The sequence below is a fragment of the Triturus cristatus genome, chromosome 4_2 (assembly GCF_964204655.1).
Source record: "Triturus cristatus chromosome 4_2, aTriCri1.1, whole genome shotgun sequence".
In the NCBI taxonomy this organism is placed as follows: domain Eukaryota; kingdom Metazoa; phylum Chordata; class Amphibia; order Caudata; family Salamandridae; genus Triturus; species Triturus cristatus.
This window is the reverse complement of record NC_140586.1, coordinates 806,413,263-806,436,288: the sequence shown is the minus strand read 5'-3', so window position 1 is coordinate 806,436,288 and position 23,026 is coordinate 806,413,263. Positions and strand designations below refer to the sequence as shown.

Genomic DNA, 23,026 nt, shown 5'->3' with positions numbered 1-23,026 from the left:
GAGTAGGATTTTATCTCTGCCGAGATACTATCTCTTTTGAAGAAAGCGGCCATAGTCACCATGGATCCTCACCCCACGGGGTTTACAAGCAGTATCTTCTTAGTCGAGAAGAAAGGGGGCGGATGCAGACTGGTCTCAAACCTCAAGGACTTCAATGAATGGGTAGTCTATCGACATTTCAAGATAGAGGGCATCCAACGTCTTTGCGACCTTCTCCAAGAAGGGGATTGGATGGTCCATTTGGATCTGAAGGACGCGTATCTGTCCGTCCCATCTTCGTGCCACATTGGCGTTTTCTGCTGTTTCACTGGCAAGGGATTTTCTATGAATACAAGGTTCTCCCCTTCGGTCTTTCATCGGCACCAAGGTGCTTCACAAAACTTCTTCGTCCAGTGGTAGAATCCTTGAGGGCTCAGAGAGTACATCTAATTATGTACCTAGAAGACATCATAATCATGGCCCGCTGCCCGCAATTACTAATAAGCCACCTCGACTGGACGATCAGTCTCCTGCAGAACCTGGGTTTCATTGGAAACTCTCAGAAATAGATCCTAACTCCGACACAGTTGATAGAGTTTCTAGGTTTTCAGATCGATTCCTGTCTGTGCCAGCTACTCCTCCCAGCCCAGAAGGTCAGATCAATCAAGAGAGAGTTGAGATTGATTCTGAACAAGCAGATTGTATCATTGAGATCAGTAGCCCGGGTGGTTGGTCTGCTGGACTCTACGAAACAAGCAATTTTCCCTGGTCCCCTTCACTATGGGTCACTTCAGAGGCTACAAATTCAACATCTCCAGAAAGGCTTTGGTTATGCAGAACAGATTCCCCTCTCAGAGGAGGTGAGGTTGGAGATGTTGTGGTGGCTAGACCACATGGAGGCTTGGAACGGCAGAGCCATCTTCGGTTCCACTCCGGAAGTAGTGATCTAGTCTGATGCCAACCGTTGGGATTGGGGAGCCCGTTGTGGACAGGAGCCCGTTGGTCCCAGGAAGAACTCATTTCATATCAACTGTCTGGAGCTCCCAGCGAGCTCTTTTGCGATTCGCAGTCTTTCCCCACGGAAGACAGACTGTTGTATCCGCCATCCGGACCAGTTTGCTTCACAGCTCAACAGGCAAATCTCAGCCTTCTTCAGCGGACGTCCGGATCCGGAGGAGATTGCCACGGACGCTTTTCTCCAGATCTGGCCAATGACTTATGCGTTTCCCCCATTTATGATGATTCAGACTGTTGGTGCAGACCCGTCGGCAATGGGCGGAGTTAATTTTGATTATCCCACTTTGGAGGGCGCAGGGATGGTTCCCAGTACTTTTGGAAAGGTCGTGTGCATCCCCGATCCTCCATCCACATCGGTGGAGCCTGTTGCTGGACTCTCTGGAGTCTCTACATCCAATGAGAGTGTCAGAGCAACTCTCTCTGGTAGCTTGGTGGGTTTCCGGGACAGATGGAATGTCCCTGGCCTTTCGAAGGACGCTAACAGATTTATCAGTGAGGCCTGGTCAGCTAATACCCACAAGCGATAATCATCGGCTTGGAAACGATGGTGTGGCTGGTGCAGTGAACAGGAAGTCAATCCCGTTAACGCGCATTTCTCGTTGATTGTCAATTTTGTATCCTCCATCGCTTCGTCTGGAATGGCTTACAGGACTGTAAATAATTTCCGGTCGGCCATCTCGGCAGGCCATGATCCGGTGGAGGGTAAACCGGTGGGAGAAACTCCCTTGGTGTGCAAGTTGCTTAGAGGCATCCGTATGGTCAGGCCTCCTTGCCCCAAGTATTCTGTTTTATGGGACGTGTCCATTGTTTTGAGATTTTTGGAGTCATGGCCCTCCAGTAAGTATTTATCGAGGAAATGGCTATCTGCCAAATTGACCATGTTGCTGTGTCTGATTTCATGTAAATCAGTGTCAGATGCCGGCGCTTTGAATTTAGCAGGACGTAGGTATTACCCTTAAGGGGTTACTTTTCCCATTACGAAAATAACCAAATGCAATACCTCTTCGGTATCATATCCAGCTTTTCCAAATAATCCTAAGCTGTGTGTGGTGCACGAGGCGAGTACTGCCGAATTTCGTTCAGACATGAAGGGTCAGTTTTTGATTGCGTTACCCCAGCCACCCTGTTGAGATGGCTACCCCAGCCACCCTGTTGAGATGGGTGCGTTGGCTCATGGGCGAAGCAGGCATTGATGTGTTTTAAGTTTGAAGCCCATTCTGCTCGGGGGGCTATGGCCTCAAAGTCTTTAACTTTGGGGGTCACCCTTGCAGATATCATGAATGTGGCTGATTGATCAACAGAGACCACCTTTAAATCGTTCTATTACAAACCTATTGTTGATTAGGCTTCTGTAGTGGTGGCTAAGCTTTGAACAAGCATAATCAGAGCCTTCGGTCCGGACATAGAATTACAAATTTGCAAACATTCGTGACAAGAATTTTATATTCTATTAAGGACATGCAGGCAATGATTATCCCAACCAAGTTAAAAATGTCTTCGCGTTGTTGATTTATTGCATTGGATTTTTCTTGTTTTCTCCCTTCCCTTTTCTCGTTGTCATGATTGGTGACTTAGGTATTGAGACCAGAGTTAAGGTCTTTCCTTTTTATAATTTCAGGTGCAGATAACAAGTAAAGGGTGATGAACCAGAGCTTTGCAACACCCTCATACTGCGGTTGGCGGTGGTAATACGTCTCCCCTACACAGGGCAGTTACCGGACTTCACTTTGTTCTAACGCAAGATCGAGAGCTGTGCCCCATTGGGCCCAGAGTGGTTTCCTCATGAAGGCTGGATCTACGTGAACAAGTTTCTTGGTTGAAGTGACTTAACTGTTGGATGGTTACTCAAAGAATGAGGGTGCACACACACCTTTGTTGGATCTTATATAGGGCTACACTATATGGTTGGTCATTTGACATATTGGTACTCATGGGTAATGTAGTGTTATGGAAACTTTTTCTCTCATTGACTGCTGTGTTTAAGTAGTAAAGAAATGAGAAGCTTAATCGGAGTCTCCGTGTCCTTAAAAGAATTGAAAACTCGTCACAAATGTTTGCAATTTTTTTATTCTGGCTGTCAGAAGCAGCGTGCCGCAAGACAACTGCATTAGCGTCAAGTCAGACAAGCATTTTCAATGCACTTCAATGGTGGCCACGCCCCTTTCTTTAGATGCTGTGCCCCGAATTCAGGTTACCGTGAGCAGCACCTAAAGAAAGGGGCGCGGCCACCACTGAAGTTAAAGTGGCTATGGGGCACTTTTACCCATAGTATAATAAAAAGAAAGAACGTTTTGTAGCGCAGCCGCTAAAGTTAAAGTGGTCCCGCTGTGAATTAAAAAATAAATAAGCACGGCCGCTGTAGTGAAAGTGATCGAGCTGTGAATTAAATTAATAAATAAGCACAGCCGCTATAGTTAAAAGCGGGCTGCGCTGGAAATGAAAAAATACATGATTAAATGACATGAGATAAAAGGTGGCGGCGTGCTGCGACGTTGTGGGTGGAATAGGAAAGATCATTAAAGAAAACTGTGCTCACCGACTTATAAAGCAGACCGTGTAACAACACAAGTAAAAAGTCCAGTCGTTAGGGGAAGTTACAAATGCAGACAAGGCGGTACCAAGGAGGGACTAGTAGGCCTACTCACGAATGAAAAGCAACGATTTCAAAAGGGCAGTAACATGAGCCAATTGCAAAGATGGGTGGGAAATTAGCGGAGCTTCTATGCCATACCTCAATACAGCATGCCTCGTAGAGCAGCGCATGCGCTGCCAAGGCTCGAGCTAAAAATAGTGTGCCTGAATATTGTTAACGAAAAGACTGCCACTCTGGAATTAATAACAGAAAATCTACCCAAAGGGCAACATTTAAACCAATATTCAGGATACGATATCTATGCCAGATATTTTCTAGCATGCACCCTCTCCAGCAGTGCAATACATAAACATACTGCTGTACGGTCCCATTGTCTGCTCATTAGAATACATTTCCAGTGAAAATAGTCTAGAAGAAAAAGCCGAAAAGCTAGTTATACCTCTCATTAATTAACACTTGCAGTTGTAATTCTACTGTCACGCGTCTTTCACACTGCCATGGCAATATGATGACTTGATTTGGGATAACCCAAAAGGGTCGCAGAGAAGTTTAATTCTTATTACAGAGGAGCAGCAATGGCTCAACTCCTCGTTATAATGCTGCTGCATGCACTGTGAACACATCGTAATTGCCACCGTCGCTCCAATCCAGTCATAAAATGATCCTTCTAGCTCCGAGACTGCAGACCTTGGGCAAAGTTGAGGTATACACTTAAACAATTTAGATTATTCCCAGGTGCCAGTCCCAGGCAGGTATGGTAGTTACCGATTGTAATCCCAAAACATGTGAAATAAAATTCACATGACTTCAGAATTGTCGAGGCTGTGTTAGCAGCTTACCTGAAAAACCACTAACCTGACTAGAAGACAGCAGGGACGATGTTCGAAGAAAAGGTCCTTCTTCCCGATAGCGCGGCTTCCCCCAGAGAGAAAACAACTACTCTGGGAACTGGCGCCCCACCGGGAGAGAAGGGAGTGAAGAAACTGGTCTTGAAGACAGTGCGATGGAATCTTTCGACGAGCCTCTGATGTGCCGGGGCATCGGGGAAGGTCGCACCAACTAGAAGGGAGCACAGGCAGGCATCAGAGACAGTATACGTCCCCCGGCCTGCAATGCCTACTACCCTCTTTCGGGAGGACCCCAATCAGTTCCCCACGCAGCTTACCTCAAGGAGTGGGGGAAAGGATGTTGTAGTTCCTTGGACACCAATGTACTCAAGGAAGTGAAATAGTTAAGTGATAGGAGTGACCGGTACGGGTGCGGGTCCAGTCGTGTCGTCCTCCACTGAAGTCTTTCCTAGCCGGGACGCTGTTCAATTCACAGCGTGCATCTAGGATTCCGAGTTTCCTCAAAACGAGTCAACGCTGTTATCGGCACAGCGTGAAATGTGCAGCTCTTACTGCCGGAGGGTTTGGAAAGCTGTACTACGCGTTTTCAAGCACGCGTATAAGGGCCTAAGTACCTAGTAACAAAGCGAACACGCTCTGTTCTCCTAAGGGAAGTTTGTCGGAGAGGAACCAAGGGTCTCGTGCTCCCGAGGAGCCCTACCTGTTCCTATCGAGATGTCGTCAAGTGTGAAGCAAGCGCCCGACCTCCGGCGGGGAAACACCTTCCGCCCGGCGCTATCCTGGACTGAACGAATTCTCTGGAAGCAGCTTGATCTCAGGGTGAATCTGGAACGTAGCTTTCAAGCCCGACCTCCGGCGGGGAAGCACCGTCCGCCTGGCGTGCTGGAACGAATTAGGATTGTCAAGCCCCGCTTCCTGGACTGGGCGGGGCTTAAATAGCTGCCCAATCAGCAAACGCGCGGTTTCCCAAGCCGCGAGCTCGCGAAACGGGGCGCTGTGGGAAATGTAGTTTTGTAACCGGTTGTCCGACAGCCGCGAGAAATACAGGCCATGACAGTACCCCCTCTGGAGGACCGCCGTCTCGGTGGTTGTCCTGGTTTTCCTGGATGAGTGGCATGGAAGTGCCTCAGTAATCGAGGGCAATTTAGGTTGTCTAAGGGTTCCCATGTTCGGTCCTCCACCCCGTATCCTTTCCAGTCTACCAGATATTGCACCCTACCCCTCACTATTCGGGAATCCAGGAGTTCTTTGACTTCATACTCCTCGTGTCCGTCTATTTCTACTGGTGGAGGGAGCGCTGGTAGTCTCATATCCTGGGGACAGGGTTTTAGTAGGGACACATGGAACACCGGGTGGATTTTCCAGGCCTGGGGAAGAGACAATTTCATGGCTACTGGATTCACTAACCGTTCTATGCAGTATGGGCCGATGTATTTAGGGCCCAGTTTACCCATCCCTTTTAGCCGCAAGTATTTGGTGGCCAACCATACCTTATCTCCTACCTGATAGCTAGGTTCCTGACTTCTCTTTTTATCAGCGTAGTGTTTATATGTGGTTTGTGTGTTTTGTAGCTGCTTTCTTGCTTCTTTAAGCACTGTTCGGAGGTGGTCGTGGTGTTCTTGTATCGTGGGGTGCTGGGATTCTGCGGGCCATTCAAATGGAAGCATGTACGGGTGAAACCCGTATAAACAGAAAAATGGGGAACAACCTAGAGTGGCATGGTCAGCATTATTATAAGAGAACTCGGCTAGCCATATTAAAGGAACCCAGTCCATAGTATTCTGTAGTGAAAAGCAGCGGAGATATTGTTCAAGTGTTTGGTTAAGACGTTCCGTCTTCCCGTCGGTTTGGGGATGATAACTGGTTGACAGTCTTGCGTCCACTCCCATGGTTGTACATAGCGATTTCCAAAACCGAGAAGTAAATTGGGAGCCTCTGTCGGTGATAAGAACCCTGGGTAGTCCATGGGCCTTCACTACGTGTTGGAGGAAGGCCACTGCTAGTTCTGCTGACGTAGGTAATCGCTTCAAGGGGATGAAGTGTCCCATTTTGGTGAGATGATCCACCACCACCAAGATGGTAGTAAAGCCGTCACATGGGGGCATTTCTACAATGAAGTCCATTGATACTGTGTGCCACGGGAGTGCGGGTATCGGAATGGGGCGAAGTAGCCCCGTAGGTCGTGCATGGCTGGTTTTGCTCTGGGCACACACAAAGCAATTTTGGATATACTCCTTGGTGTCGTTCTTCATCGTGGGCCACCAAAAGGAACGTTCTAAGGATGCGATGGTCTTGTGTTCTCCCATGTGTCCTCCTAAGGTTGTGTCATGCGCCCAAGAGATGGCTTGTTGCTGCTGAGGTTTGTCTGGAAGGTATAACCTTCGGTTGTGATAGAGAAATTCCTTTTCTGAGGAACGAATGTCGGGATCGTCGTCAATCCACTGTTGCGGGTCTATTTGTTTGAGTGTCTCTCGTAGGTCCTCCAAAAAGGAGTCCGAAAAGGTTGTTGCTAGAGTTTTGGGATGAAATGCTTCCATCGGCAGAATAGGTGGTCCCTCCGGGGTTCCTTCTGGCTTGTTTTCTGTTGGGAAGGGAATGCGTGACAGTGCATCAGCTTTCCCATTTCGTGTTCCGGGTTTGTATCTAATCATAAAGTCGTAGTCTGAGAAGAATAAGGACCATCGGAGTTGTCTGGGCGTGAGGGCCTTTGCTGACTTTAGGAATAGTAGGTTTCTGTGATCTGTGTAGATCTCAACTGTATGTCTGGCTCCCTGGAGGTAGTGTCGCCATTCTTCACAGGCTCTTTTTATGGCGAGGAGTTCCTTGTCTGTTATGGAATAGTTTATTTCGCAAGGTGTAAGTTTTTGGGAGTAATATGCTACCGGATTATTTGTCCTGTTTCTGGGTGTCTTTGGGAGAGGATACCTCCCAACGCAAATTGAGATGCATCGGTCTCTACAATGTACGGTAGACTGGGATCCGGGAGTCGAAGTATGGGAGCTTGAGTGAATCGATTCTTCAGCTCTTGAAATGCTTGTTCTGCTTCTTTATCCCATATGAAGGGGGTGTTTTTGCGGAGGAGGCGTGTGATGGGGTGGATAACCTTGGAGAAATTCTTAATGAACCGCCTATAATAATTGGCGAAGCCAAGAAAGCTTTGAATTGCCTTGATATTCTTGGGAGCCTTCCAAAGAACGATGGCCTCCACCTTTCCCGCATCCATCTGAAATCCTTGGGCGTTGATGACATATCCGAGGAATGATATTTCGTTCACGTGAAAAAGGCACTTTTCCAGTTTGGCGTACAATGAATGTTGCCTGAGTCTGTCCAATACTACCTTGACATGCTCCACGTGTTCTTGTAGGTTTGTAGAATAGATGAGAATGTCATCGATATAGACTATGCAGATGGTGTCTAACAACCCCCGCAGTACGTCGTCCATGAAGTATTGGAAGGCTGCGGGGGCATTGCATAGCCCAAACGGCATTACCTGGTACTCGTATAGTCCAAATTTTGTCCTGAAGGCGGTCTTCCACTCATCCCCTGTGCGGACCCTTACCAGGTGGTAAGCTCCTCGAAGATCCAATTTCGTAAACACACGAGCTCCTTTTAATTGGTCCAAGAGAACAGGTATGAGGGGTAATGGATATCGATTTTTTATCGTAATACTGTTGATTGCCCTATAATCGATACAGGTTCTCAATTCGTCACAGTCCTTCTTGGATATAAAAAAAAGGGGGGAAGAAGCAGGGGATGAGGAGTGCCTGATAAATCCGGAGGCAAGGTTTTCGTCTAGGTAATTCTTCAGGTACCACGTTTCTGGCTCAGTGAGGGCGTACACCCTACTACAGGGTATGTTGGCTCCTGCTTGGAGGTCAATACGACAATCGTACGACCTATGGGGGGGCAGTCGCGTGGCTTTCTCTTTGTCAAAGACATGGCTATACTCTTGGTATTCTTCTGGTAGTGTGGTACTGCAGCAGAAGGTGTCTTCACATCCCTCCGCCAACAACCCCGCCACAGGAAGGGTCTCTCTCTCCGTGAGGTCCGGTTCTGTCAGACAGTGTGCTTGGCAATACTCCGAAGTAAGGGATACGGACCTTTCCGACCATCGGATAACGGGGTCATGCAGGGTGAGCCATGGCATTCCCAAGATGAGGCGGAAGTGGGGAGCATCAATAAGGTCGAACTGTATGCTTTCATGGTGATTCCTTCCCACCCTCATCTGGAGGGGAACGGAATGGTATTGCACCGGCCCTGAGGTAAGGGGTGTCCCATCCACCGCTTTTACCACCTCAGGGACTTTCTTCCGTATTGTATGTACTCCTATGGCTTGGGCATAGGTCTAGTCGATGAAATTCCCTGTGGCTCCAGAATCCAAGAAGGCTGCCACTTCCACGGTGGTGGTGGGTCCGGTCCATAAGGTGATACATACATTCAGATGTGCTACAGACGGCTGGATAGTGTTAGCAAGAGAGGCCGAGACCTTTTCTGTCTCTGGACCCAAGGGAGAGGTCTCAGGGATGTGGAATTCCTATAGCCCGACACCCAGGACATATTGTTTGGGGTCAGGGGCAACAAGTTTTAATGTGCATTTTGTCCTTGGGACAAGCAGGCCCAACCCCTTGCAATACAAACCCTCTGGCTGCCAGTTTGCAGTATCCCCATTAAGGATCAGGGAAGGGCACTGCCTGCAGTTAAGTTAATATTTGTGTGCATATGTTAATGCGGTTCAAACTTGTATTTATGGTTCATTAATTGAAAGCCTTTATTATTAGGGTGAGCGCTCTCAGTAAATGTAAGTTCTGACTGCACTACTGACAGTGGTTCCAGTATAAAAATGTGTACTAACGGTTTCAAAGTTTAGCAATGTGAGCCTATGCATAATGCTCCCAGAATGCTCTCTGATTGGATGTAAATTTTTGCAGAAGCTTGAAAGCAAGATTAGTGATTTTTTGCTTTCAATATAAAATGTTACTAAAAAAAGAAAGTAGGAAACTTTTTTTTTTTTTTGTCTAAACTACTGTAAAATTTCAGCTACCATTTCTTTGAAGCATCATTTAGTAAAACGTGTTGATGCATGCAAGTATTTCCCCAAAATATTCATATAAAGAATATCAGTGTAACCAGTTTCAAAAACATTTTGGGAAACATAAAAAAAAACAAGCACTGGCAAAGCCAATAGGGCTGAAATGGTGGTCAGCTTTTTAGTTTTGGCAATGCGTGACTTGTTTTTGCATGGTTTTTGTAAAACCTTATTGATGTGAGAGCTGCCGGACCCTCACCATTATAACAAACATTGGCTAAAGCAAAAATTGATTTTGGTCTCAAAAAAGCACACACTGCCACATTAGTTACTGGCACTGAACAAAACTAATTTGTGTGCCGATATGGTCCTTGTGAAAGAGCAGAATGCTGTCACTCACCGTGAAGCCAGCCGATACAGAGAGAGAGAGAGAATTTTAATAAACACAAAAGGTCATGGTTAACGCAAGACCAAATTAGGGGCCCAATTATTAAAGAAAGTCTCAAAAGTGCACCCTTGGTGTATATGTCCTTGCATTAAGGGCAGCAATATGGCTTTCGTGAATTCACAAGAATTTACAGCAGTAGGGCAAGAGATAGTACTTCTAGAAAATATTTGTGAACTGCATTTTAGCATGAGCATATATGCATGTGTAGATTTGCTCATGCGAAAACCTGAGGGTTTGCAAGTTTATTTTCCCTTCAACCACTTTTTTCCCAACTCTGGAAGAAGGTTTACTTCTGCCATTGTCAGGAGTAAATTTACAACATTTCTCAGTATTGGAAAAGATTAGAGAAGAGTTGTTGAAAACCTTTAAAACACCCAACCCTGGAATTATTGTTTACCACTACCTTCAGTCCCAGTATGTAGATCTGCGTAAACGTAGCAACATAAAGGGATTGCTAGTATTCAAACACTACTATGGTATGAGCCCTGGCATAATCAGAGAGGCTATATAAGAGCTCCTATATAATGAATTGCTGCCGTTATCTGTCGCTGCACAACATGGCACCAAAGGGACAAGTGGATTTTGTTACAGGACAAGTAGATTTATGAAGCAACCTGCCCGATGGACAAGTAGATATTTTAATAAATTCCACACCCCTGGGTCTCCTTCAGTCTTGGGTCTTCCAGTTTTCCGTCGGTGGAAGAAGAGCCGCTGCTTGTTTAGGAGAAGGGTTTGGCCTTTCAGATTCGTTGGCTCGTGCCCGGCACTCGCGGATAAAATGCCCGCTCTTTCCGCAATATAAGCAGAGCTTTTGTTGCCGGCGTTTCTCCTTCTCTTCTAAGGTTAAGGGCCCTCGAAGCCCCCCTATTTGCATCGGTTCTGTCCCTTCGTTTGCTTTTGGGGGTAGGTCCGTGGAGGCCTTGGTACGCAACGGCGGAAAACGAATCTCGGTTCTTCCTTTTTCTCCTTTTCGTTCTTGTACACGATGGTCTAACTGTACCGTCAGCTCGATCAGTTCCTCACAGGTATTCGGCAGCTGGACAACCTGGGACAGGACATCTTTTAATTCGCCCCTTAAGCCTTGAAAGAATAACGTCGTCCTTTTCTCTGGGGGCCAATCGGTTTCTACCACGAGGCGATTAAATGTGGTGATATAGGTGAGCAAATCCTGTGATCCCTGTCGCAGGGTGAGGAGTTCTTTATCAAGTGTCATCATGTGTGATTTGCGGTCAAATAATTTCCTCATTTCCTTGCAAAAGTCCTGGAAATTATGGAGCACTGGATCGTTGCGTTCCATTAATGGAATGGTCCAACTGGCGGCACTTCCTCCCACGTACGACATCATAAAGGAGGTTTTCGCCTCCTCGTCCTGGAATAGTGCTGGTTTGCATAAGAAGTGAAGTCTACTCTGGTTTAAAAAGATTTCAAATCTTTTCGGATCCCCGAAGAATCGCTCAGGAGGAGCAAGGGGAATGCTTCGAGTCTGTACGACATGCACTGTGGGAGCTGTGCCATCATGGGTGGCAGGTGCGGTCGGCATTGTAAAGGGTCCAGGACCCTGTGCCCCACCCCCTAATGCTGGTGACGTGGTGGTTTGGGGGGGGGGGGGGGGAAAGAGTCCAATCCTTGATATACGACCTTTTCCCTTTCTCCTGTCGGGAAATGCCTGCCACTTCCCTGCGCAACGTTCCCAGTTCCTTTTTTAGTTCTTGGCTTTCTAGGCGGGAAGTATGTACCTCTTGCTGGAGGGTTGCGAGGGTCTCCAGTAAGGAATGTAGGACTATATTAGTATCCATCGCCCGGGCTATCTAAGCTACTTGGGCTTGACAATCTGTCGAGGCTGTGTTAGCAGCTTACCTGAAAAACCACTAACCTGACTAGAAGACAGCAGGGACGATGTTCGAAGAAAAGGTCCTTCTTCCCGATAGCGCGGCTTCCCCCAGAGAGAAAACAACTACTCTGGGAACTGGCGCCCCACCGGGAGAGAAGGGAGTGAAGAAACTGGTCTTGAAGACAGTGCGATGGAATCTTTCGACGAGCCACTGATGTGCCGGGGCATCGGGGAAGGTCGCACCAACTAGAAGGGAGCACAGGCAGGCATCAGAGACAGTATACGTCCCCCGGCCTGCAATGCCTACTACCCTCTTTCGGGAGGACCCCAATCAGTTCCCCACGCAGCTTACCTCAAGGAGTGGGGGAAAGGATGTTGTAGTTCCTTGGACACCAATGTACTCAAGGAAGTGAAATAGTTAAGTGATAGGAGTGACCGGTACGGGTGCGGGTCCAGTCGTGTCGTCCTCCACTGAAGTCTTTCCTAGCCGGGACGCTGTTCAATTCACAGCGTGCATCTACGATTCCGAGTTTCCTCAAAACGAGTCAACGCTGTTATCGGCACAGCGTGAAATGTGCAGCTCTTACTGCCGGAGGGTTTGGAAAGCTGTACTACGCGTTTTCAAGCACGCGTATAAGGGCCTAAGTACCTAGTAACAAAGCGAACACGCTCTGTTCTCCTAAGGGAAGTTTGTCGGAGAGGAACCAAGGGTCTCGTGCTCCCGAGGAGCCCTACCTGTTCCTATCGAGATGTCGTCAAGTGTGAAGCAAGCGCCCGACCTCCGGCGGGGAAACACCTTCCGCCCGGCGCTATCCTGGACTGAACGAATTCTCTGGAAGCAGCTTGATCTCAGGGTGAATCTGGAACGTAGCTTTCACGTCCGACCTCTGGCGGGGAAGCACCGTCCGCCTGGCGTGCTGGAACGAATTAGGATTGTCAAGCCCCGCTTCCTAGACTGGGCGGGGCTTAAATAGCTGCCCAATCAGCAAACGCGCGGTTTCCCAAGCCGCGAGCTCGCGAAACGGGGCGCTGTGGGAAATGTAGTTTTGTAACCGGTTGTCCGACAGCCACGAGAAATACAGGCCATGACAAGAATCACCCCTCTCGCCTCCTCCTCCCTGATGAATCTTGTCCAAGGACCATTTAATTCACAACCACAACACTCCCCTCGAAAAAGATCAACACACGTACTCTTTCTGCACCCTAGGTATTTTCATGTCTCTGCCCTGTCCCCACTCTTTTTCAAACGAAGTACCTTTGTGCCCCTTAATGTGGTTTAGGTACAGGCAGTCTACAACCTTTGTAATTATATTTCATGGTTTACCCTTTGAGGAGATAGGACAAGCCGAAAAGGACTGAGTACTCCAACAACCAGGTCAGATCTTATGAATGATTATGGAGACAGTCCCAATCGCCCTTCTTCTCATGTTAAACAACTGCCCAATACGTACTTCCCAAGTGAAAGATAATGTGAAAAATAATACAGTTCTAGTCAATGTAGAAATGTAACTCGTTTCCGTACAATCACAAACCGAATTCTACCAGGCAAGAAGTGTTTGAAAGCTGCATCAGACACCAGAAACATGCACCTAGATATCCCTTGACAACGTTGCATTGCAGCATCTGCATTCCGGTATATCCTATACATTCACAAGCAGTAGTTTAGCTTTCCCCAATTCTCAGTAAATTTGTTGTGACCATTACCAGATGTTCCAAGCATTGAAAGAGACTTGGAGTTTCTGCACCTTTAAAAGTTATGATCTGCAAGAGGCAGAAGGCACAAAGGAGGAATAATTATCAATATACCATCCAAAGAAAAGAGGAAAAAAGATAATGAGATAACTTTACCAGAGAGCATTCAGGTTTTGTGCCCCTAATGAGAGACAACTGCTCTAGCTTAGATCATATTACCCTACCATGGAGTATGAAAGCCCAGAGAAAGTAGTTAGGCAATCACATCTGATAGCCATGCCTACTTTAGAGTGTCCTGTTGTACCCATGGGGTGCAATATAAAGCTTGGGGAACAGTAATGGTGAACTTAAAGAACACCAAACGATTCACTGAGTAGAAGTCAGCATGGTAGGAAACTAGTGACGGCCGGATGGATCAACCAAAAGGTTGCTCACTAGTATACCGTGAAAGGAGAAGAAATAATCAGCAGCTCATAAATGAATGATGTACTCCAGATCGTAGTAATTAATTACCATAGCCCTTATCAAGAGACAGCAGAAACTGTATTTAGAAAGTGGTCTTGGAGCCACAGTGCTTAGACACCATGGGTATAAAGCAGACCACATCATATGTGGGGGAAGCAGACATCGGACACAGCCAAAGGGAAGTGTCTAACTAGGAAAAATAGGCAAGCAATAGCACAGTAGAAAAGACGCACAAGTAAGGATTTCTGTTACCAACTTTATGGCAAGTCTTGCTGGCTCTCTGGAGAGAACTGTAGGGTGTCAAAGTCACTGAAGCAGTAGTCCTATACTGCTCTTCTTCTCATTTATGTTCACATTTCTTTATTAATATTTTTATTGTCATCAAATGATATAACAACCGATGAAGAAAAACATGTTTTTGATACATAACAGAAGAACATGCACTGCCAATCCATACTACCAAGCATATCTCATTACGGGCTCATTATCCCCTCCCTCCCCGCACCAAATGTATCAGATAGCTATATAAAACTGTGCCTCGCCGCCCCCCATAAATGAGCGTTGCTGCGCCTGGCTTGGTCTACTTCCCATTTCAACATTTTTCACTGACCTAGTGTGCTTTTGTACACAGAAGCTCATGTCCAGAGCCCCACGCAGGAGCGCTATATGTTTTGGAACCATTTTTTACCAACTGAAAACACAGCTCCGGTGGAAATAGGGTACACCCAAAGTTAAATGTTTTTAAAATGGGTAACTACTATGTCAGTCTCTAAGCCTTGGCTCCACCAGCAGTTGGTGTCATCTAATTGATAATCACAGATGGCATACATTTGGTTATCTATTTGGGAGGGGGTGATCCCTACCAAGTTATTAAACAGTTGAATGAAAACTCGGTCCACCTCAGGGTGGACTACTTTGCAGGGTTATCTTAAACCACTGCCCCCATGGTTATACTGGGAATAAAAGATAGATCTCAAAAAGGTGATTTGAATCTGGACAGTTTAAAGATCCAGGACAAAGAGGTAGTAAATTCACTATGTAAGGACACCAGACTTCATTTTACAGAGAACAAAAACTGTGCTCAATGGAGATAAGGGGAGCAGGCTTTTGGGTTGGCTGAGTAGGAGAGAGGGAGTAGACAGATGGGTGGGAGAATCAACTACGAATTAAGAGGGGATGTTTAATGAGGACCAAACCATAACACTCACAATATTACCACTCCCAGAACATTACCACTCCTTGTATAGTAAAAGGCCAACTAGAACACAAGTCATCACAGCATTCTTTGAACAACTGAAGATGACCAGCCTTGATGCAGAGAAGTGCTGGGGCAAGAAATAACACTGAAAGATCTTGGAAGCAATAGACCTAATGCAAAGTGGTAAGACCCTGCGATCCAATTAAATTCCTTAAGAGGCTCTTGCCAGAAATGGGTCACCATATTCTTAATATATTTAATAAGGCCAGAGATACTGGGGAATTGCCACCTAATCTTCAGCATGCAATAATTGCTGTACTCCACAAAGAGAGGAAACCCTGAAATATCTTTACTAGCTACAGACCCATATCCCTGTTAAATACCAAAATTAAAATATTGGTAAGATCATGGCAAGGTGCTTGCAAAGGTCATAAACCCACTGATCCATAGAGAACAGACAGGAATCATGCCCAGGAGGTCCCCTCAACTCAGTCTTCGATGACAGAACAACTGGGTGGATAAGATAAACAAATACATGTGAGCAAATGGCCATTTCAGCATTACACGCAGAAAAAGTATGATTTTCTCAATTAGAACTACCTTTTGTAAGTCCTGAAGGCTTTTGGATTTGGCTCTAAATTTCATCTCTGGGTATCCTTGTTGTATGGAATATCCATGGCGGTGGTAAAAGTAAAAGGCATAACCTCTGACACATTCCATCTCTCATGTGGCACCTGACAGGGATGCCCACTGCCCCCTGTGATCCTCACCCCCTGCATGGAACCGCAGGCTTGCTGGATTAGGGTACAAGCAGATATAGTCCGATTCCCTGAGAACACAGGGGAACCAGAGAAGATTTCACTATAGGCAGAAGTTGTACACTACTGTATATTTCTAAGCACACGCTGTATCTGCCCAAAACTTTGACAAGTCTCACTGTGTCATGAGTGGGTTTCATGTACCTGGATATCGAGAGCTCTCCGCATCATCCCGACTTCTTGGAAAAATACCTGGGAGGGGTTTAGCGAGAGTTTCAAGTGGTGTTCAACGGTGGCCAAAGCTTCCACTCATTACTGGTGAGAGCAGCCATATTTAAAATTAACAACTCAGATACTACCCGAGTCATGGCATGGATCAATAATTAGTCCAATCTACAAACACTCGAACAAAAAAGACCCAAAAAACTATCGTCTGATTGCCTTAATTGATGTAGAAGCAAAATATTTTGCAGGGAACATACTAGAGGAATTAACCTCATGGGCCACAGAAAACTCAGTAATCCCGAATACCCAAACCGGATTCTGTCGGGGTCAAGGAACAATCACAAACATCATGGCCCTGACCCTACTGATGGAATCAGCAAGAGAAAATAACAAATCTTTATATCTCTCTTTCATCGACTATACTGCTGCGTTCGATCATGTAGATCGCAACATGCTATGGCAAAAACTGGTCAAATGGGGTATACCTGCTCACCTCTTAAATGTACTGATAGCACTACATTCTAACACCTGGATTAAAATCAAACTAGGTGCAGGCACACACCTCTCAAAACCTATAAAAACAACAAAGGGCCTCAAACAAGGCTGTGTCCTAGCTCCAACGCTATTCAATCTCTTCCTAGCAGATCTACCTGGCGAACTAGACAAAAGTTCCTGCCACGCACCAAAGCTAGGGAAGACCACACTATCCAACCTGCTGTACGCAGATGACCTGGTGCTTATCAGCCAGACGCCCATAGGTATCCAGCACTTGCTAAACACTACCTACTCCTTTTCGAATAAAAACGCTCTGCAAATAAACTTCGACAAATCTAAAACAATGGCAGTAAACTACAAAAAGAAAAGGGAAAACAACTGGCACATAAATGGAGAACGATTGGAAAATGTAACAACTTACAAATATCTGGGTGTAATACTGGACTCGAAGATCACCTTTAAACCTCAGCTGGATTCCCTGCGAGGCAAGGGAATGGCAACCTCCCTTGCCTTAAAATCCTTAAAGACTAAACTCCCAGATCTGACCTTCTACCCGCTCCTTAAAGTACTTCGTGCAAAATTGCAACCAACACTCACCTATGGGAGCGAACCCCTTCAAGGGAAAGATGGCACCCTCCTGGACATAGTTATATCGAACTCCTATAGGCTCATCTTTAACCTGCCAAAACACGTTTCCTCCACACAAATACGACTAGAATTTGGCATCACGAAACAAACTCTAGAAAGACGGTGTGCATACGTCGTTGCTTGGCACAAGATACGCAATGCCGATAAAGATTCTCTAAACTTCAACATCTGGGAAGAGACTCTTCGGCACCAAAAATCACCAGCGAGGAAGTACTTAATTGATTCTCTTGAAGTGCTGGGTCTATCCGACTTGTGGGGCAGCCCAACAGACCACGAGACGTTTAAAAAAAACAGCCAAAAAAGTAGTAAGACTTATCTCCACAGTCGAAGATAAGGAGGCCCTGACAAAAAAAAGCACACGGCTGGATAATCCTTAATGATTATGGAACAATGCAACCACAGGCATACCTTAATGTTGGCATGAACCTAAGAAATAAAGAAAAATTTCTAAAACTGCGCCTGGGCGTAATCCCTGTATTTCCTCACTTACCGCCCTGGATAAGGAAAAATGTTCAACCACAATGCCGCCTGTGTAAAGCCGGAAAGGAAGATGTTGTCCACGCGGTGTGCATCTGCCCCAAATTGAAAGATCTGAGATGCAAATTCCTGCGAGATTCCTTTAAAATTCACGGTATCCGGACATGCAGACAGGCAGTCAAACTTTGTTTCAACCCCAGCAAAACAAAATTAAACTGTCAGGTCGTAAAAAATTTTGAACTTGCTGGGGTCAGATACATGAGAGCCTGAGGACTGTTGATTTTAATAATGGTAAACTACAATCTGAATCACACTGGCAAATTCACGAGACAGAGAGAACTTTTAAACATTTTTTTGGTTAACTGTCTTTTCTACTTTTTAATCTCCCTTTATAATGTTTTTATTCGATTTGTAAAGATTTTAATTAATCATGCACAAATAAAATACTTACTTATATTTAAAATTATTACATTACCCAAATTCTTCAATGTCCTACACAGCACCCCTTGGATGATACCAGACCCTTTCTTTGATAAGATAAGCAGAACCCCACGAACATTACTTCGGGAGGGAGGTGCACCTACAGTAGCTCTTCAAACACTACAACGCTCAGTACAAAATGGTGGACTTTCACTTCCAGATATAAGAGCTTATTATGGGGCACTGCAGTTTCAGTTTGTTAATGATTGGGTGTTCGCATAGACTGGACACCCAGAGACAAGAGTGAAACAGATATTGATGGAACCACACTCCAATCTTCACTTTATGTATGGGAAACCATTTAGAAGGGACTTGATGTGCCTCACCTAGGCTACTCTGGCGACCTGGGACAGAGCATTGAAATATGTGGAGTGGCACACCAAACTTACGAGGGAAACTCCCTTATAGCAGGGGAGCCAGCTGCAGGAAGTGGGGAAACTGAAGGGGTTCAAAAAGTGGGACCTCACTGGCATTTCTAAATTTTAGGACATAGTCTAATGCGATTCTTTGAAATCTTTTGAAGACCGTCACAAAACGATATAAATAACTACAGCGACATGTTTGGAGCAGGGTGGGGGGGGGGCTGGACAGACTTACCTAATAGCAACCCATTGAAAATCAGGGTGTTACAGGAAGAGTTTATGGGTAAATTCATCTCCTTCACTTACTGAATTCTAATTAATAGCAAGCCTGACAGTGTACTAAAACTCAGGGCAGCCTGGGGAGCAGACCTGTGTCAATTAGAAGATATAGATTGGGGGGCAGCAGTGATACATCCACAGGAAGAATCGCTTAAAGCTGGACTGAAATTAACTCAATTGAAAATATTCCATAGGGTAATCTATAATAGGAGTAAACTATACAAAATGGGAAATGTGCAATCTATTATATGCACGCACTGTTCTGAAGCCAAGGGGAAGTTTTTTCAAACCATTTGAATTCGATCTGAGGACACTGGTCCAAAATAACAGCCGAACTATCGGGGATCCTGGAGGTCCCCGTTGCCTTGTAGCACTCTGTTCATGCTCTGAGGGATCCCATGTGATGCTGCCCATTCTAGAAGGCAGCTGCTGTTCTGCAACCTGGGTGTTGTATTAGCAAAAACAAACATAGCAATAATGTTGAGAACTCCAGCTGCCCCAACCAAGCAAATGTAGTAAGCTGGGGTGATGGCTTGTACGGGAGCCGAAAATGCTGTCTATGATAGGAGAGAGTGCCTGCATGAGATAGCAAAGATATGGGGGGATTCCACATTAACGCAGAAATGAATAGCAGTGACTTAAGTAAAAAACATCGGTTGATACTGTGTTTGAAGGATTGAAAACGTTTGAGAAATTAAGTTACAATTAAAAAAAACTGTAGGAAAAAAAACACACAAATGAAGATCCGAACACAGCACTCTCTTATGCACATCGCACCTGCAGACTCTTGCTAGCCTCTACCGTACCGTGCAATCACAGTTCAGAAATGTGAACATGCCTGTCAGAGACAGAAGAAATATTTCTAACTTGCTTGGGCAGAATATACAAGGCAACAAGGCCAAAGCCTTAAAAACACTGCTACTACTTTCCTCTGGTGTGCATACTTGTCCGGCTCCAAGCCCTGAGAAGGGTGGATGCCCCCACACTGACCACAAAGTGGAAATCCTAGAGTGTTAAAGCATAAGGAGTTTCCTGGACTTGCAAGAAAATTGCAGCGGTTTCTGACTCCTGAAATTCCAGGGTTAGCTGCCAATACTTGTTATAAGGATTGTCTCGGACACACTAGAGGCTCGAGTCACTGGAAGTCTAAGAGCCCATACATTGGATATACACCAATCACGACATTTCAGTCAAAGAACGATTTATACTAATAGTAAGATTCAATGATAAGCCAGATGTTAAGCTCTAATGTAAGCCCCACCAGAAAGAGCGTCCCTGCTGCTCAGCCCATACCCCAAACTAACACTCAGCACCTCTCAGCCACCCCAATATTCTACTGCATCACCATGCACCAACATTCCAAACAACACACTCATACTGGCTGAGCAGCAGGTTATAACAGAAGGGTACACAATTCAACCAAGAATAGTGTCCGTACCCTCAAGTGCATAAAAAAAAAGCTCCTTGGGTACTGGATTTGTATCTGCCAAGACCATACTATGTCAACTTGGCTGTACACGCAAATGCATAAAATATTTCTTTAAAATATGGTCGACGATTTATTGGGCTTATTACCACATATTCAAGATAAAAAATTACTCAAAGAAGGAGCAAACAGAAACCTTGCCTGCCAAACACATCATTTAAGAGACTCACGGTTATAAAAAGGCTTGAATTTCAGTAACAAGTCACCCACTAATAGGATCACTGATAACCCCCGTTGAACTCCAAAAAAGAGGGGCGGATGTTGAAATACTGTTCAGGGTTACAGAATACCATTATGGTAACTGCCTGTCTGCTACTTACACGGACAGTCCGTGAATTCAGCCTCATGTCCGCCGTCCGTAGGTAATCTTTTAACAGGTGTCATTTGTCCTTAATTCTAGCACTTCCGGGTCGCAAAACAACCAATACCGTGGCCGAACATACTGTGGGAGTCGTCTAGAAGTGGGCGGTACTGCTAATGTTTAAAGTAAGCTTTGATTGGAGCTTTTGGGGCTCTCAACCAATCATAGAGCGCAATAAAAGAATGCCAACCTGTTGATTGGCCATGGGGTCCGCACGTGCTTTCGTCTGTACTGTGTTCACCGCCCATTGTGGAGAAAGTAGTCTCAGGTGGAGTGCCTTCTGAAGATGTTATTTCTTTTTATTTTTGCATATTTAAATAGCGCGAACTCGACCCGAACGTATTGAAGCGCTTTACATTACACATTCAGGCACGGGGAGATTAAGTGATTTGCCCAGAATCACAGGATGTGGACGCGACCTCGAGCCTCGAATTCTGGTTTCCAGCACCAAAGTCGGTAGCGTAGCCGACGGACCACATCCTCTCCACCCTTGATTATGGGCTGAAAATTAACCGGTCTAGGGTCGGGCAGGCCACGGGGGTGTCTGCTGCTCCTGTTCAGAATAGGGTGGGGTGGTGGGGGAGAGCGGCGGTGGAGCACCAGCGCGGTGTAGTGACCCAGGTTGGAACCGGTAAACGCTCTTTTCAAGATTTACAACCCTTTTGGAATTTGTTTGAAGGGCTCTGGCCAGGTGCGACAGCAGTACATAGCGCGGGTGTGACCCTGCAGGTTACGGGGCCATAGATGTCTAAGGTACAAGTGGCATTTGCTGGCATCAGATCGTCCTTGTGTTATGTGACACTAGATGTATTTGCTACTACTTTATCTATACCTTGAGAGGTCAGACAGAATATCAGACGTTTGTGGCATGGCTGTTTGAGCAGCTCCATTTTCCATGACACCAGGGCTTTTGGTGGGATGAAAAAAGCTGTGGTGTAAAAGGGGCGTAGAAGTGTTTTATTAGGAATTATTTCCAAGAGGCGTGGGCTGTTCAGGAAGGGCACGGCTTGAAAATCTAAACTAAAATCCTGCACTTCGTGCGTTCGCGCCTGCGAGACTTGAACATGGTTCCTCAGCTCTAAAGTCAGCAGCTCTGGCTGTTACGTCACATCCCCTCCAGACGTGTCATACAATAACTGGCATGCACCTAGAACAAGCCATACCTATTGTCTTTGCTACTTCTATTAGCAGTATTCGATAAATGTGAAACAATGATTTCGCTATGAATAATTGCAATTGAAAATGTTTGTAGTCTGAAATATGAGATTGAATTAAACATTGCTAAGGTCTGCGAAAGGCTTAGTCGTCTTCAGAGTTTCTCAGTCAATCCTATTCTTCCCATTGCACAGCTTTCCTCCGCAGTCTCACATTCTGTAAGAAACTTGAGCACTTTTTCGCCCCCCATCTTTCGGAAATCCTCCTTCGACATATCTCGCAGCTCACCCCTTTCCCTTTCTGCACCTTCTTTTCACTTTCAGCATGTACTTCTTTCACCTCCTTAACTTCATTATCCCCCGCACAACACTTCCACTCATCTGTAAGCACACTATTTTCTCTAACATTAGCCTTGTCATTAATTCGATAGTTGTTTACCTACTTAACACACTTTTGCATTGAATCACAATTGCCATATATGACTATTACACTGTGCGCTGTGCAGAGTCCAAGGTGTGGATGAGCATGTGTTCTGAACACCTTTATGACTCATTGACATCACTGTGAGAAACTTGCACTGCGTTCTGATGCAACCCAAAAGGTCTGAGTTTGATGCGTTCTCTAAATTTAGAGAATGTCCCTCTGGGCGCAGCTTATGTCGATCGCTGAACGCGATTTTCACATAGTTATCCGAATGTAAATAAACTCTTCTCAATGTTGTAAATGAAGTTCAAAAAATGATCATTTATTAACTCATATAACGAGGAAGTATTTTCATTTCACTATATTCGCAATTTTCATTCTTCGTGTTTGACAAACAATTATTTCAAACACCCCAATGCATTTTGGACTCTTAGTGAGTCATTCATCAGGGGAAATCTAAACAAAAGAATAAAACATATATATGTTCAACAAGGATCCACAACCTGTGGATAAATAGGCATTATTAATTGCTAAACATGGACTATACGTCGATTATTTTGCAAGGGTTAAATGCACCAGTTTATCTGATCGTGATGTTGTTAAATAAACTGGTTTAGTCAGGTGAAAAAGGAACTTAAAAATAGCATATTCTGTGATGTCAAGACATAATCTTGGTTTAACAGACTGGTGCAGATTAGGTGGAGTTGGACCTAAACATGCCGTGTTCTGTGATATTAGAACAAATTCTATTGTGTTTGTGGTGCGGTAAAAAACTGTACA

The 23,026-nt window shown here is 45.4% G+C and overlaps 1 protein-coding gene across 1 annotated transcript in view; it reads right to left on the bottom strand.

Moving 5' to 3' along the window:
- Positions 1–20,715, bottom strand: part of POMGNT1 (protein O-linked mannose N-acetylglucosaminyltransferase 1 (beta 1,2-)) — a 344,012-nt gene extending 323,297 nt beyond the window's left edge. The window contains exon 1 of the mRNA XM_085602754.1: positions 20,628–20,715. Coding sequence (XP_085458880.1) covers positions 20,628–20,654 — 27 coding nt within the window. The 5' untranslated portion in view covers positions 20,655–20,715. The remainder of the gene's footprint in view (positions 1–20,627) is intronic.
- Between the last annotated feature and the right edge of the window lie 2,311 nt (positions 20,716–23,026).